Below are 17,655 nucleotides of genomic sequence, written 5' to 3' on the forward strand. Positions count from 1 at the left end.
GATACATGTTTGTTCTTTAGTAAATTAAGCTGCTTAAGATCAAAGGGCCATAACCCTCGAAACTCATCCCACTTCTGTTATCTAACCCCAAGAGGATTTATAGCAGGGTCACAAATTTCTAACATTGATCATACTTTCCTTCATATTCAGTAAATCCAAAGCAACCAATGCAGTGTCTTAAGGGTATAACATCTAAGGTCACAGCTCAAATTGCAGGCAGCTGATGCACTTCTGCAACAGTCCAGTTATGCTAATTGGAGGGCAACACTTGTTACAGTATTAAAATGAGTGAAAACTGGATCTGAATTAAGGACATAAGATTTTATTATAAAGGAACTTGGGAAGATATAAAATCAAACTGATCGTCTATATATCAAAACCTCCCTTTACAAGGAATGGTGCAGTTAGTAACAGAACTAGGTAAACTTGCTTAATTACTTAGTTAAATCCTGTAAACATTTAACATGATCTCAGATTTTCTCTTTTTAAATGGGATTATTTCTGTTATCATAAGGACTTGGCATGGTATAGTATTTATGCAAGCACTGAAAGACAAACAAATATGATACATGTAGTTTTTTAATTCCAACTTTTAAACACAATACTTCAGTGACACAAATTAACTTCCTCCTCAGGTCACATGGTTCATAAGTTATCTTTGTATAATATGTAACATAAAAGTTTTATATATCTACCTTTGCATATTGAAGACCGTGGAAGAGCTGCAGGTAACCAGCACCTTGCTGACTCCAAAGGCACAATACTGGGTGCCTCTGAAGGCCGACTGAAGCTTGTCTGGTGTCACAGGCCTTGTTTTTGAAGCAAATGTAAGTTCAGATTATATTACCAGTAAATCATCAGTTTTCATAAGGCCAAACTGGAAGGCACTACAGGCTTCAGAAATTATATGGGCAGTAATGAAGTCCATTTGTACCCCGGGCGGGCTCTGCAGCAGCTAAATGGCCCCCTGTGGACATTCAGGGTGAATGAAGAGTTACAGGTGGGGCTGTAACTCCACCTCAGTTTGCTTGCTCTTTTCAGATAGCTATTAAGCTCTCCTAGGACAGAACTTGCCAAGTTTTTCAAAACCCTGAGTTCTAGATCCATACATGTAACACAAGGCTTAACGGACTGCCTAGATTGGTCTAGTGAGCATACTGGTTTGATGAATCCCAATTTAATTATTTTGGATTGTTTTTTTTTTTTTTAACAAATAAGTCATTTTTACTAATGTAACATTAATAATAGGGGAAATGCAATGTGGGGTATATGGGAATTCTGTACTAAGTGCACTTCTCAATTTTTTTTTTGTATCATTAATCTACAATTACATGAGCAACAGTATGTTTACTAGGTTCCCCCCTTCACCAAGTACCCCCCACAAACCCCATTGCAGTCACTGTCCATCAGCGAAGTAATATGCTCTGCAAACACTACTTGTCCTCCCTGTGTTGCACAGCCCTCCCTGTGCCTCTCCCCACATTATACATGCTAATTATAATGCCCCCTTTCTCTCCCAACTTACCCCTCCCTTCCCACCTGCTTTCTCTTTTGTAACTGTTAGTCCATTCTTGGGTTTTGTGATTCTGCTGTTGTTTTGTTCCTTCAGTTTTTTCTTTGTTCTTATACTCCACATATGAGTGAAATCATTTGGCACTTGTCTTTCTCTGCCTGGCTTATTTCACTGAGCATAATACCCTCTAGCTCCATCCATGTTATTGCAAATGGTAGGATTTGTTTTCTTCTTACGGCTGAATAATATTCCATTGTGTATATGTACCACCTCTTCTTTATCCATTCATCTACTGAAGGACACAGGTTGCTTCCATTTCTTGGCTATTGTAAATAGTGCTGCGATAAACATAGGGGTGCATCTGTCTTTCTCAAACTGGGCTGCTGCATTCTTAGTGTAAATTCCAAGAAGTGGAATTCCTGGGTCAAATGGTATTTCTATTTTGGACTTTTTTTTTTTGAGAGGGTGTCTCTCATATTTATTGATCAAATGGTTGTTAACAGTAAATAACAATAAAATTCTGTACAGAGGACTCGATGCACAATCATTAATCCACCCCAAGCCTAATTCTCATCAGTCTCTGATCTTCTGAAGCACAATGAACAAGTTCTTACATGGTGAACAAATTCTTACATAGTGAATAAGTTCTTACATGTTGAACAGTACAAGGGCAGTCATCACAGAAACTTTCGGTTTTGATCACGCATTATGAACTATAAACAATCAGGTCAAATATGAATATTCATTTGATTTTTATACTTGATTTATATGTGAATCCCACATTTCTCCCTTATTAATATTATTATTTTTAATAAAATGCTGAAGTGGTAGGTAGATGCAAGATAAAGGTAGAAAACATAGTTTAGTGCTGTAAGAAAGCAAATGTAGATGATCAGGTGTGTGCCTGTAGACTATGTGTTAATCCAAGCTAGACAAGGGCAACAAAACATCCACGGATGCAGATGATTTCTCTCAAAACGGGGGGGGGGGTGAGGTTCTAAGCCTCACCTCTGTTGATCCCGAATTTCTCACCTGATGGCCCCACTGCGACTGTGCCTGTCTTAGGTTGTTCCTCCCTTGAGGAACCTTACCCGTCTCTGGCTAACCAGTCATCTTCCGGGGCTATACAGGGAAATGTAAAGCTGGTAAGTGAGAGAGAAGCAATATTGTTTGAAAAGGTTGGCTTTTTACTTCTTTGCAGATTTATGCCCTGTGGGTTTTATGCCCAACATTTGTCTTGAGGTATCTTTACCAATTGGAAGAATTATGATACTCGGTAAATTTGATATGAGGCACGAATTCTATTTAAGGGTTGTAATTAGGAAGGAAGAAGGAAAGCTATAGAAGTAGCAGACGGAAGAAAACATGGGAAGATTGGTTATTTCTTTGACATATCTTCTTGCAGAGTAACTTAAGCATGTATAGGTTTTTAAACTACTAATTAAATTTCGCACCCACATTAGCAAAATAGGAATACAGTTACATAACCAAAGCAGACCTACAATTACCAGCCATCTCCAGTGAAACCAAGAAAACCAGTTAGGCACCCTAAGCATTTGTGAAAACTTATCTATGATATGATGGATATTATCTAACTGAATTTGAGTAGTTTGAGAAAAATCAGACAATTTAAAACAACACATTCCTGGGAACTGTTCACATCCCATATGTTCTTTTAACAGTAGATAGTCTGTAGTCTCAAGGTTTTGGAGCGCTGCAACTTGCACTTCTAATTCTTGGTTGAGTTCCAACAGTATAGATCCAGTCAAATTTGTTATTTTACTGTATGCACAGGCCAGCTTAGATATCTCCTTCTTAATTCCAATGGCAATTCCAGGAACCAGTGGGATGAATGCAGCTACAACTGCAACAGCGTCAGGATCTTTGTTGACGTTTTTTGATGATCATCGTCTGGAATGACTCTTCCAGAGTATGTTGATGTTGGAACTTCTTCATATCGTATCTTAGTTCGTTTTCTGGATAGCCAAATTAGGCTTTGATCCTCTGTATAAACACAAACAGACCCTTTGCCCACCCTTTGATATGCCCTTTATACCACTCTGAAGAACTTAATGGAGGTCCCACACAGGAACTGCTTTTTTTTTTTGTTATCATTAATCTACAATTACATGAAAAATATTATGTTTACTAGGCTCTCCCCTATAACAGGTCCCCCCTATAAACCCCTTTACAGTCACTGTCCATCAGGATAGAAAATGCTGTAGAATCACTACTTGTCTTTTCTGTGTTGTACAGCCCTCCCCTTTCTCCCACCCCCACTTTGTGCACACTAATATTAATACCCCGCTTCGTCTTCCCCCCACCTTATCTCTCCCTATCCACCAATCCTCCCCAGTCCCTTTCCCTTTGGTAACTGTTAGTCCATTCTTGGGTTCTGTGATTCTGCTGCTGTTTTGTTCCTTCAGTTTTTTCTTTGTTCTTATACTCCACAGATGAGTGAAATCATTTGGTATTTCTCTTTCTTCACTTGGCTTATTTCACTGAGCATAATACCCTCTGGATCCATCCATGTTGTTGCAAATGGTAGGATTTGTTTTCTTCTTATGGCTGAGTAATATTCCATTGCATATATGTACCACCTCTTTTTTATCCAATCATCTACTGATGGACACTTAGGTTGCTTCCAATTCTTAGCTATTGTAAATAGTGCTGCGATAAACATAGGGGTGCATCTGTCTTCTTCAAACTTGAGTGCTGCGTTCTTAGGGTAAATTCCTAGGAGTGGAATTCCTGGGTCAAATGGTATTTCTATTTTGAGCATTTTGAGGAACCTCCATACTGCTTTCCACAATGGTTGAACTAATTTACATTCCCACCAGCAGTGTAGGAGGGTTCCCCTTTCTCCACAACCTCGCCAACATTTGTTGTTGTTTGTCTTTTGGATGGTAGCCATCCTCACTGGTGTGAGATGATATCTCATTGTGGTTTTAATTTGCATTTCTCTGATGACAAGCGATGTGGAGCATCTTTTCATGTGTCTGTTGGCCATCTGGATTTCTTCTTTGGAGAACTGTCTGTTCAGCTCCTCTACCCATTTTTTAATTGGATTGTTTGCTTTTCATTTGTTGAGGTGGGTGAGCTCTTTTCTCTTACATGTAGCTGTCCAGTTTTGCCAACACCAACTGTTGAAGTTGCTGTCATTTCCCCATTGTATGTCCATGGCTACTTTATTGTATATTAATTGACTATATATGTTTGGGTTAATGTCTGGAGTCTCTATTCTGTTCCACTGGTCTGTGGTCTGTTCTTGTGCCAATACCAAATTGTCTTGATTACTGTGGCTTTGTAGTAGAGCTTGAAGTTGGGGAGTGAGATCCCCCCAACTTTATTCTTTCTTCTCAGGAATGCTTTGGCTATTCAGGGTCTTAGGTGGTTCCATATGAATTTTTGAACTATTTGTTCTAGTTTGTTGAAGAATGCTGTTGGTAATTTGATAGGGATTGCATCGAATCTGTATATTGCTTTGAGCAGAAGGGCCATTTTGATGATACTAATTCTTCCTAGTCAAGAGCATGGGATGAGTTTCCATTTCTTAGTGTGCTCTTTAATTTCTCTTAAGAGTGTCATAGTTTTCAGGTTATAGGTCTTTCACTTCCTTGGTTAGGTTTATTCCTGTATTTTATCCTTTTTGATGCAATTTTGAATGGAATTGTTTTCCTGATTTCTCTATTAGTTCATTGTTAGTGTATAGGAAAGCCACAGATTTCTGTGTATTAATTTTGTATCCTGCAACTTTGCTGAATTTCAATATTAGTTCTAGTAGTTTTGGAGTGGAACCTTTAGGGTTTTTTATGTACAATATCATCACAGCTGCAAATAATGACAGTTTGATTTCTTCTTTACGAATTTGGGTTCCTTGTATTTCTTTGTTTTGTCTAATTGCCGTGGCTAGAACCTCCAGTACTATGTTGAAAAGCAGTGGGGAGAGTGGGCATCCCTGTCTTGTTCCTGATCTTAGAGGAAAAGCTTTTAGCTTCTTGCTGTTCAGTATGATGTTGGCTGTGGGTTTATCATGTGTGGCCTTTATTATGCTGAGGTACTTGCCCTCTATACCCATTTTGTTGAGAGTTTTTATCATGAATGGATATTGAATTTTGTCGAACGCTTTTTCAGCGTCTATGGAGATGATCATGTGATTTTTGTCCTTTTTGTTTATGAGGTGGATGATGTTGATGGATTTTCGAATGTTGTACCATCCTTGCATCCCTGAGATGAATCCCACTTGGTCACGGTGTATGCTCCTCTTGATGTATTTTTGAATTCAGTTTGCTCATATTTTGTTGAGTATTTTTGCATCTATGTTCATCAGGTATATTGGTCTGTAATTTTCTTTCTTGGTTGGGTCTTTGCCAGTTTTGGTATTAGGGTGATGCCCGCGGTTTTGGTCTTGGGTAGTTTATTGATTACCACTTCAATTTCTTTGCTGGTAACTGGTCTGTTTAGATTTTCTCATTCTTCCTTGGTCAATCTTGTAAGGTTGTATTTTTCTAGGAAGTTGTCCATTTCTTCTAGGTTTTCCAGCTTGTTAGCATATAGGTTTTCATAGTAGTCTCTAATAATTTTTTGTATTTCTGTGGGGTCCATCATTATTTTTCCTTCCTCGTTTCTGATTCTGTTGATGTGTGTTGATTCTCCTTTTCTCTTAATTAAGTCTGGCTAAGGGGCTATCTATTTTGTTTATTTTCTCAAAGAACCAGCTCTTGGTTTCATTGATTATTTCTATTGTTTCATTCTTCTCAATTTTATTTATTTCTTCTCTGATCTTTTTTATGTCCCTCCTTCTGCTGACTTTAGGCCTCATTTGTTCTTCTTTTGCCAGTTTCAATAATTGTTACTTTAGAGTATTCATTTGGGATTGTTCTTGCTTCTTTAAATATGCCTGGATTGCTATATACTTTCCTCTTAAGACTGCTTTCGTTGTGTCCCACAGAAGTTGGGGCTTTGTGTTGTTGTTATTTTTCTCCATATATTGCTTGATCTCTATTTTAATTTGGGCATTGTTCCATTCATTATTTAGGCGCATGTTGTTAAGAGTCCATGTTTTTGTGAGCCTTTTTGCTTTCTTTGTACAGTTTACTTCTAGTTTTATCCCTTTGTGGTCCGAGAAGTTGGTTGGTCGAATTTCAATATTTTTGAATTTACTGAGGCTCTTTTTGTGGCCTAGTATGTGGTCTATTCTGGAAAATGTTCCATGTGCACTTGAGAATAATGTGTATCCTGCTGCTTTTGGGTGTAGAGTTCTATAGATGTCTATTAGGTCAATCTGTTCTAGTGTGTTGTTCATTGCCTCTGTGTCCTTACTTACTTTCTGTCTGGTGGATCTGTCTTTTGGAGTGAGTGGTGTGTTGAAGTCTACTAAAATGAATGCATTGCATTCTATTTCCTCCTTTAATTCTGTATTTGTTTCACATATGTTGGTGCTCCTGTATTGGGTGCATATATATTTATAATGGTTATATCCTCTTGTTGGACTGAGCCCTTTATCATTATGTAATGTCCTTCTTTATCTCTTGTTACTTTCTTTGTTTTGAAGTCTATTTTGTCTCATACTAGGACTGCAACATCTGCCTTTTTCTCCTTGTTTCCATGAAATATCTTTTTGCATCCCTTGACTTTTAATTTGAGTATGTCTTTGGGTTTGAGGTGAGTCTCTTGTAAACAGCATGTAGATGGGTCTTGCTTTTTTATCCATTTATATTTCTCTGTGGCTTTTGATTGGTGCATTCAGTCCATTTACATTTAGGGTGATTATTGAAAGACATGTACTCATTACCATTGCAGGCTTTAGATTCGTGGTTACCAAAGGTTCAAGGTTAGCTTCTTTACTATCTTACCGTCTAACTTAACTCGCTTTTTAAGCTATTATAAACACAGTATGATGATTCTTTATTACTCTCCCTTCTTATTCCTCCTCCTCCATTCTTTATATGTTAGGTGTTTTATTTTGCGCTCTTTTGTTTTCTTGGACTGCTTTTGTGGGTAGTTGATTTTATTTTCTGCCTTTAGTTAGTATTTGGTTGGTCTGCTTTCTTTGCTGTGGTTTTATTTTCTCTGGTGACATCTATTTAAGTGCTTCCATCTAGAGCAGTCCCTCTAGGATACCCTGTAGATGTGGTTTGTCGGAGGCAAATTCCCTCAACTTTTCCTTGTCTGGGAATTGTTTAATTCCTCCTTCATATTTAAATGATAACTGTGCTGGATACAGTATCCTTGGTTCAAGGTCCTTCTGTTTCATTGCATTAAATATATCATGCCATTTTCTTCTGGCCTGTAAGGTTTCTGTTGAGAAGTCTTGATGATAGCCTGATGGGCTTTCCTTTGTAGGTGACTTTTTTTTCTCTCTTTGGCTACCTTTAATACTCTGTCCTTGTCTTTGATGTTTGTCATTTTAATTATTATGTGTCTTGATGTTGTCCTCCTTGGGTTCCTTCTTTTGGGAGATCTGTGTGCTTCCGTGCTCTGAGCGACTATTTCCTCCTCCAGTTTGGGGAAGTGTTCAGCAATTATTTATTCAAAGACACTTTCCCTTTTTCTCTCTTCTTCTGGCACCACTATAGTGCAGATATTGTTCCGTTTGGAGTGGTCACAGAGTCCTCTTAATATTCTTTCATTCCTGGAGATCCTTTTCTCTCTCTCTGCATCAGCTTCTCTGTGTTCCTGTTCTCTGATTTCTATTCCATTAATGGCCTCTTGTACGTCATCCATTCTGCTTTTAAGACCTTCCAGAGATTGTTTTATTTCTATATTCTCCCTCCCAATTTTATCCATTAGCTCTTGCATTTTTCTCTGCAGCTCCTTCAGCATGGTTATGACCTTTATTTTCAATTCTTTTTCAGGAAGATTGGTTAAATCTATCTCCCCAGGTTCCCTGTCAGGGGATGTTTATGTGATTTTGGTCTGGATCAAATTCTTCTTCCTTTTCATGGCGATAGACGTAGTTGTGGGCAGTTGGTGCATGTGTCAGCTGGGAGAACAAAGTCCCTTCCGCTTGCTCATCGCCTTCCTCTCTTGCGAGAACAGCGACCCCTAGCGGCTTGTGCTGGGCAGCTGCGCGCAGATCAGTCTCTGAGTCTCGTGGCTGTCCTCAGGCTGCTACTCTGCTATGGTGGGGCCGCGCCAGAGGGGGAACAGGTGGGAGGCTGTTTATTGCCATGAGGGGCGTCAGAGGTGCACTGCCATCCAATGGGTTAGGGCGCCTGGAGTTCCCCAGGATTCCCAGCTGCTCGGCTGAGTGTGCTGGGACGCTTCTGTCTAGCTGTGAGGCTCCTGTCCCTTTAAGACTTTCTAAAAGCACTTGCTTTTCTTTTGTCCTAGGGGCGCCAGCTGTCGGAACCTGGTCGCAGGTTTTACTGTTCCGTTTCCCTAGTATCCAGCACACTATGCACTGTGTGTCTGCACTCCAGGTTCGGATGACATGGGCTGGGTATTTAGCAGTGCTGGGCTCCCACTCCCTCCCCACTCCGACTCCTCTCCTCTTGCTGGGGACCTGGGGTGGGGGTCGTGCTTTGGTTCCACTGGGCCGCGGATTTTATCTTACCCCCTTTGTGAGGCGTTGGGTTCTTGCAGGTGTAGGCTGTTGTACTGTATCTTGTCTCTCTTTTAGGAATAGTTGTATTTTCAAAAATATATATGGTTTTGAGAAGAGATTTCTGCTGCCCTACTCACGCTGTTATCTTCACTCCTCCCCCTCTGGATTGGTTTTTAAACAGGTTACATTCTAGTGAACAATATAATATGAACATACTACATGTGTCTCAAGTATGGCAGAATTAAAACTAGAACAGTTTAGCAGTTTGGAGCTGGGAAAGGATTTTCTATCAGTAACACTAAGAAATACCACAAATAAAAATGAAAGGCAAATTAAAAACTGAGAAATTATGTGATGGAATAATGACAAAAATGTATTACCTTTAATATATAACAAATCCTCACCAAATCATCAAATAGGGAAGCATGCCAAAAGAACGCTGGGAAATGTAGGCAAGTAACCATAAAATCCACATTGCAAATGAAACCCATGAAATAAGTCTGACTTTACTAGTCATCTAATATGCACATTAAACAAGATACTTCCTTTCTGGGCAAACTAGCTATTTGGAATAAGATGAACTGAGACCACAAGAGACCCATTCAAACACTGATGGCCACAGCAGAACAGTCCAACTGTTCTCCACATGGCTTTGGCACACCCACTAAAAGTCATAAAATATGATTACTTTCTGGCCTAGCCATTCCATTTCTAACAGTGTATCCTAAGGAATGAATCAGACAAGTATGTGAAAACCTGAGTACAACAGCATGCATCTCATCATGCCAGTGCCGTAGAGGTCACAAATCTTTGGGCATTTTTCACATACTGTGATTGCAACCTAAGGGGAGTAAAACATCACAAATATCCTGGGAAAATGCTATCAGACATATACAGAGAATAACAATTTTCTTAAAATTTTCCAAAATATACTGTTAATACCACCCCACCATCGATTTAAAGATAGAAGCAACGTTACAAACACCACAGATTGTCATGTGTTCTAGTTGTATAGTTTCACTGCATATTTAAGTTCAAAAAGCATATTCAACTAATAATTTCTTTCATTCTAAAGCTTCAGTCAGACCAATTTGGTCAACAAATGAACAGAAATCTGCTGGAAACTTGTAGGTTATTAAATAAGTCATTTATTGTACTGCATTTACAAAGAAAACAGACAATGCACCCAGTAGAAAGAATAAAAATGTATCTGGGATTTTATTTTTAACTGACAGCAAATAGAAATCCTTTAGTGAGATCTTGGCAATTTAACAGTATTATAAGTTCAATAAAGGTATATGGGGTACCTGGAAGATCAAATACAACAGCTGCCTCTTTCTACAGCTTCTAATTTGGCTCCTTAAGCAAAAGGGAGAAAAAGCCCTTATTTGGTGGGGAAACATTTCCAAAATGAAGTTATAGGTTCTTTCATTAAAATTTCTTTTCATGTCAATTATTGAAATGGGGCCTTCTATTTATGTGTATTTTAGTTATTTCACTTTAATATCACCAGAATTCCTTTAATTCTACAATTGTGGTTTCACAGCATAGAAAAGAATTCAGTTCTAGTCTGCTATTGCTTTAGATGTTGTTATCGCTGAACACCCAAAGTGGATTAGAACTGCTGAAGGATTTTCCCTGCCGTTGTTTGATATAATCTATTCTCTTTTAGTCTTGATAGGTGCATAGACAGCCTCACTTAAAATTCTTTCTACAGGAACATGTCTGATTTCAGGACTACCCAATCAAGGACCCGATGAATGGCTGGCTATAATTACTCAGAGTAATATGCTTACGAGTTAATGGATCGCATTACTGCACCAGTTCTTCCTCTGTCATTATTGGTGGACAAACGACAGAATCTGGACTCCAATCTCTGTACAGAAAAGTCGGCTACCCAACAGTCTCATCAGCAGCTTTGCTAGTAGAGCCTCAAGTCACACCTCCTTAGCATTCTGCAAATCAGTCCTGGAGCTGCTTCTGGAGAGTGCTGTAAACCCCAAGGCCCACTTGGTCCGTGCTGAACAAGTGGCTGTGACCCCAATTCTGCCCCTCTTCTACTTTTCAATATGACCCAAGAAATATGTAGTATCTAGGGCAAGTCTAGGAGAGGCCCATCCTAAATAAGATTCACAAAGCCTCTTCTCATTAAAAAAAAAAAGCAAAACAAACATCAAGTACATTTCAATAATCTCAAAATTGCAGTTAAAAACTTCCATTATACAAGGAAATAGCAGCAGAGAATGGCTAGTCTTAAACTAAAAAAAAAAAAAGGAAGTGCCATCCCACCCTTCCCCTTGGTTCTTTTATCCTGGAATTTTGTTTAAGACCAGAAGCCTCCGAGGACATAACAAAGGCAAAGCCACAGAAGGAAACTGCTTTAAGGCTATATTTTAGACAAGGTCAAGGAAAAGACTACACAAAAGTAGGGGAATGACTGGAAAAGAATCAGGAAGTTTCTTCTTAGGCTAGAAACCTATGAAATCCCTATCTCCTTTCTAGACTTATCCATATTCTTTAGTTATGGGGCAATAAACTCAAGTGCAATGAGTAAAGTGCCAGCCAGGGATTAAAAAAACCAAAACCAAAACCAAAACCAAACAGCCAGTTAATGTAACTTTGCTGTTAGGGTAACAGAAGACACATAGGAAAGGACTTTGCAGAATATCTGTGGCTCTGAAGAAATTACTAGTCAGTGGTTCTGTTTCATCAAAAATCAGACTGAAGATTCAAGGATCTTGAATTCAAGAATTATTAAAGGATATAAGGAATTTGACAGTGCTTTGAACAGTGATATAATGGCACCCAAATTTGGTATTTTTACAGCTCATTTAAAAAGATAGTTGCTTCAAAGCTGCAGGAAAAAACATGAACACAACAATCCAGGAAGATGATGCAGCCTGGATAGGGCAAGTTTAATGTCTCTGCTGTACACAGAAGTAACCCCCTTCCCTGCTCATCCTTATGCTGGCAATAGGATGTGCACTAGGAAAATGGACTCTCAGAGTCAGTGAATTAAAGATGAGCTCATACATCTTCACAGCTCTTAGTAAAGAGGATGCTTAGAATTTAAAGGATGTCCTAATGGAAAGACAAGGAACAGGGTGAGAGGCTGTTTCACATTTTAGTCCACTAGTCTTTGGCGGAGCCCAATCAAGGCCAACATCACCTAGGATGCCCCATGGCTGGGGGGGGGGTCTCCACAGGGTCAATAAGCAAACCCAAATGAAAATGTTGGATTAGAAAAAAAAATCTAGAAACCCTTGAAGGAAGAGCTTCTCCCTGAAAAAGGAACAGGGAAATGCTTGGAGGGGAGGGGCAGAGGGCCCGTGTGTGATCTCTGCTGCAGTGCTGGGCTGGGGCTTACGAGTCGAGCCAAGGGTGCCGGAGACAATCAGCAGCGGTGGCTCTCTTCTCGGGGATCAGCTCCAACATGGGCAGTAAGAAATCCGTGAAGCCAGCTGCCTCTTCCTGAGACCACTCATACTTCTCCACTAGAACCTCAAAAAGGCCCCAGGGTTTCAGCTTTGTGATGTGTTTCAGGTCACCTGTGGTAAAGACAGTACAAAAGAAACTGACCAACACTGACAGGTGACAAGATCCTTTCATGGAAAGCTGGGCACTAATCCGGGTAGTCCATAAACAATCAAATTTTGCCATCAGAATCTAATCCTTCTCCATTCACAAAGAACCTCTATTCTCTATTGCATTCCTCAGAAAGAAGTGTCTTATTTCTCATGAAGGCCTGAAGATTTGAGGTAGTTTGCTTGCTCTACCATTCCAGGATTTTTTGTTCCAGTCAAACTGGGTAGGCATATCAGGAACATGGCATTCATTAAAATGAATAATAAATGCCTGCATGCTCAACATGGTCTCATATGGTGCTGAGAGGCAGTTTATCACCACATACCAAGAACAAGTTGCCTGTACTCTTTTTTTTGGCTCAATAGTCTAGTGTTCCTTCAAACTGAGGCAGTAATTTAAAAATAAAGTGCTAAAAACATGTCAAACATGGATAGAAGCAACAAAATTAAATGAATAAACCTCGTAAGTTTTCAGGTATCTTTCAGATGTAATTGTTTCTTTGAAGTGACAATTTTTAAAAAAAGAAGTCAATTAATTATCATGGCTTATTAAGGTAAATGCTGCTTTAAAACTTTTTCTTATGACACTTACTTGAAATCTCTTCTGGGGCAGCAAGTGCCTATTTATTGACCTACTTGATGCCTGCATACCATTAGTCTTCTGCACACAAGAAGAAACTCTTGTGAAGCACTTCACTATTTTCCTGCCCAAAAAAAGAAGCATTAAGAAATGTTTTGAGGATGCTTGCTGTCAAGTATTGAGAAAATTGATTTTTCTCAGCCTAGTGTAGACACTGTGAGGAAAAAGGGAACTGTACCATAAAGGAAAAAAGACAAGGCCAGTTTTCTAAGTACCTTCTAGGTCGGTTTTTACATTTTAGCTTTTGTATTTAGAATGCAAGAAATACATATTTAAATATGCCAACACATATTGTCAAGTCAAAAATTTGATGTGAGAGTTTCTCTAACTTAAACTTAATGAAGCTGCAAAGCATAAAGTTAAATCATGACATCTGTTTAAATGACTGTGTTGGGTGTCACAGAGCTACAAGAAGAGTGAGATGCAATCTTGTCCTTCAGTTCAAAGTAAACTACTTGCCCTTTGACAGAGGCAGGTCTTAGATCAAGGGCTGGCAAAAAATTGTCCATTTTCCAAAAGTGCTGTAGTAGGAGTAATCAACCAACTATGGGCCAGGTACTACATATACAGTAACTTTACAAGAAGTAAATACTACTATTATCCTCATTTAGAAATCAGCAAACTAAGGTTGCATCAAAGGCCACATAACTAGCTAAGCAGTTGGGATTTGAATCCAGATAGTCCAGCTCCAGTTCTCTGCTCTTGATCACACTATTTAACCTCTCTGCTAAGTCACAGCTCACAAGGTAGGATCATCTTTCTGGAGGTGTTGAGAACATGTACCCAGTTGTACTTACCTCTTAATTTCAAACACTTTTGCCCTCTTAATGTCTGGGAACACACATTCATTTTACCTTTTTTGGTGAAAAATTCCTTGGAATATTTTCCTGCCACAATGAGCTTGCGAGGCACCTTCCCCAGAAGTTCTATGATTAATGCAATGTGATCTGTATGTTTCAAATGTGTCAAGAGGGGGAAAAGAGAAGACATATGTAAGAAATGAAGTTCTAGACACTGGCAGAAAGAGTAGCATGCACACCTCCTTGTAAAGCATTGCAGGCTTTCTTTCTGCCCTAAATGAGAAAAGGACTCTTTCCATCTAACAGAGAATCCAGAAAACCATAAAAAATCAGGCACCCACTCAGGGAGGACTTGAGTAATAACTAAAAACAATCTTGGTGTGAATGCTCTGCTTCCTGAAGTTGTACCCCTGGGGCCTAGATGAAAACTCATGTTACCAATACTACCTCTGCTACTGAAGAAATCCTGTGACTATTTCCTACTGAGGGCACAGCGTCTTGGAATTCTGCCTATCAGCTCTATAATGTACGCAACGTGGTCTAAAATAGAAGGGTAAGAAGAATAGGATCAAGGACAAGCTGAAAAAGAGGTTTTTTTCTATGAATACCTTTTTCAAGGACTAGCAACTAACTACAAATGAAACCAAGGACACTCAAGGGGAGACTGGGAAGGCCAAGAATTATTTCAGGTAGTTGGTTATCTGATAGTAGCTGGCAAGTCTCATTCTGTAGTTGGGAGGTTTGCCTACACCTTTATTTCTATTTTGTCTATACATCTAGGTCCAGGTGGATTTTTTTTTTAGGTATGGTAAAAAACTGTACCAATATGCTTTAGACATTAAAGAATTTTTATCTATTTATAATACGGCTCTGGGCTTCAAGCAGTGATAATACCACTTTACTTAAGAATGTTCATGACAAAGCACTCATATATAATTATTTGAGTTTTCACAATCACTCTGTAAAACAGGCCAAGATTGATACCCCATTTTAAAGATGAGAGAATGGAACCTCAGAGAGAATGAACGGCCTACCCAAAGTTTTAGGGCTAATGAGAACTCAGATGAAAACCCCTATCTTATGTCTAGCCCAGAGTTTTTTAAAAAATAAATCATGTTTGAAGTAAAAATTAGCACATTTTGAAGTGCAGCTAATTGACTATGTGTAGGTCACTTATAGTCCAAATCATGTAGCGCCGTTTAACTGTCACAGCAAGAACACAGACTGCGATCGCTGCCTGGGACGTGTGTATTCGGCCACCAGGAGTGAGCCTGGGACCAGCCAGTTCCCACATGTATAGGCAGTGCTATCTTCTTCACTTTGCAGGTGACAGCAGCTAAAAATATGAAGTTTTAAAAAGTGATGGCTTCTAACAACAACAAAAAAAGCCTTGTAAATGACTAATCCTATAGTTACAGAATCATCAAAAGGAATCACTTAAAAACTTGAAATAATGTATTTTATAGGAGAATAATCTAGAGACATCCATGTATTTGGGAATTCATGAAAGTTTCAGGTCATATCTGTTTCTCATGTAAAGGACTCAGTGGTCTCATTTCAAAAAGGCTTCACATTCATGAGTTGGCTAAGTTTTGACTGAATTTATGGTTTTGATTGAATTTAAGGATTTAAATACTTGGCTGCCAAGATATTTCAGGACCTGCAAATAAATGTCATTGTATAAATTCATTACAAATAGACTACAGTTTATCTTACTGTAAACTTCCAAATGAAGTATTGTTTCTTCTGATATTTTTTCTTATGCCAAGGAATTATTTTTTCCTTGAAAATGTTACTTAACATTTAGTTCTAGCAACCTATCCCTAGCTTATCAATTAATCACAGGATTGATATATATGATAGGCAGAATTATCAAGTATTACTCCAAGAATTAGCACTGTGGAATATCAACAATAATAGAGGACACGCTACCCAGGCCCCAGTCCTACCATGACTTGTAACAAACTATGCATACACTAGGCAGGAGGAAGGGTTTGCTTTTTTCTGCTCTTATGGGCCAAACTGCAGTGGTTTGTGGTTTCACTAAGCATTATTAGTATTGACTGGTAGGGGAGGGAATAAATTAGGAACTATATTTCTAGGGTAGATGGTTCTTTCTTGTTCCTTACTTGGCACTTTTCATATACATTTAAATGTTCTGGTTTGGCAGCATCAGATGCAACACAATATAATCCTAGCCACTGTATGTGTTAGGTACCACACACTATTTACAGGGAGTCAAGGAAAGTAAAGAGAAAAAAATTAATCACCCTCCCAAATAGACATAGTAAGGCATTTCTAAAAAAATTTAAGTCTATAGCCCCAAGCATAACCCAGAAAAAAAAAGCAAGCAGAGAACAGGGAACATTAAGTGTGTACATAGGGAGTAGTTACAGTATATTCTTATGAAGGGGCTTATGTATAGAAAACATGTCCAAACTGTACCTACTAAAATAGGTATTTGGCTGTGGGAATTAGCACATATTGCCCAAATAGTACATGTTAGGAATATTGGCAGGCCCTACTAAAATTTCCTGTTAATATCCCAGGGGGCCACAGTTCGAGAAATGGAGAGCATTCTTGGTTCCACAGAGCATAAAGCCTGATTTCTCAAAGAACTAAGGTTAGCACAGAAAATAAAGGACGTGTTTTCCACAGTGGGAGAGTGCACTGCTAGTGTTCTCTTAAGTAATCCCTATTTACCTACATTGTATAATAAAGTAAGGTAAAACATTTCTTTATTAGCTTTTTCATTCACCTTATTATCTCACCTAGTTGTGTGGATGCCACCAGCCAAATGATACAATGATAAAACAAAACAAAACATACACATTCAGTTTATCTGCTTTCATATATGTCCTCTGAGACGGAGCAACTGACAGCTTGGGCTTTTCCTCCTGGCCATCACAAAATGTAAATTAGTAATATTATGTTTTAAAATGGAATTCTAAATGTTAGTATCATTTAAAAATAAAAAATATGGCTTTATTTTCAGAAAGGAAGAAAAAAATGCTAAATGTTGCAGAATTTATACAAATAGGATGCAGTCTTTGCAGTTAGGTTAGGATGTTTGAATATTTAAATTACTGACTTACAAATAAAGTTGGAGTCATAACTGAGCAACAGGCTGATGAATAGGTAGATATAAACTGGGTAAAGAATGAATGACTGGTTTATACAGAAAGAAGAAACTAGATGTTCTAGAAGAAATTACCTGGGAAACAGAAGTTTGGTTTAATGAACTGTGGCCTTTTCTCTAATCCTCACATAGAGTTCTTTAGTATCTCTTACAAAATTTCTAGTACATCTAATACCTAATATAAAACACATCTTATATTTCTGTCTTTGGAGATTTATATATATTTAGCATACTAAAAAGACTAAGCTCTTCAGTATTAACAGATGATGTTAGCCACGTGTGAAAAGTGTAAATACCGTGCACAGATATCCTTGGTTTAGGGCACTCACCTTCATCTCGAGTGTACTCTTCACCTGAATGAGGTTCAAACAAATAATCGCCTGTGGCCAGTTCAAAGGCCTAAGAGAAAGAGAATAGCACATGAAAGCAT

The 17,655-nt window shown here is 38.5% G+C and overlaps 2 protein-coding genes across 2 annotated transcripts in view; one reads left to right on the forward strand and one right to left on the reverse strand.

Annotated features, from left to right (window-relative positions):
• LOC118934853 (LHFPL tetraspan subfamily member 5 protein) overlaps positions 1-17,655 on the forward strand; it is a 118,614-nt gene that overhangs the window by 14,402 nt on the left and 86,557 nt on the right. The window lies entirely within an intron of this gene.
• Positions 10,255-17,655, reverse strand: part of SRPK1 (SRSF protein kinase 1) — an 82,068-nt gene continuing 74,667 nt past the window's right edge. Inside the window, 3 exon segments of the mRNA XM_036894739.2 lie at positions 10,255-12,610; positions 14,141-14,233; positions 17,555-17,624. Coding sequence (XP_036750634.2) covers positions 12,426-12,610; positions 14,141-14,233; positions 17,555-17,624 — 348 coding nt within the window. The 3' untranslated portion in view covers positions 10,255-12,425.

This window comes from Manis pentadactyla, chromosome 16, assembly GCF_030020395.1.
Source record: "Manis pentadactyla isolate mManPen7 chromosome 16, mManPen7.hap1, whole genome shotgun sequence".
Taxonomy (NCBI): Eukaryota; Metazoa; Chordata; class Mammalia; order Pholidota; family Manidae; genus Manis; species Manis pentadactyla.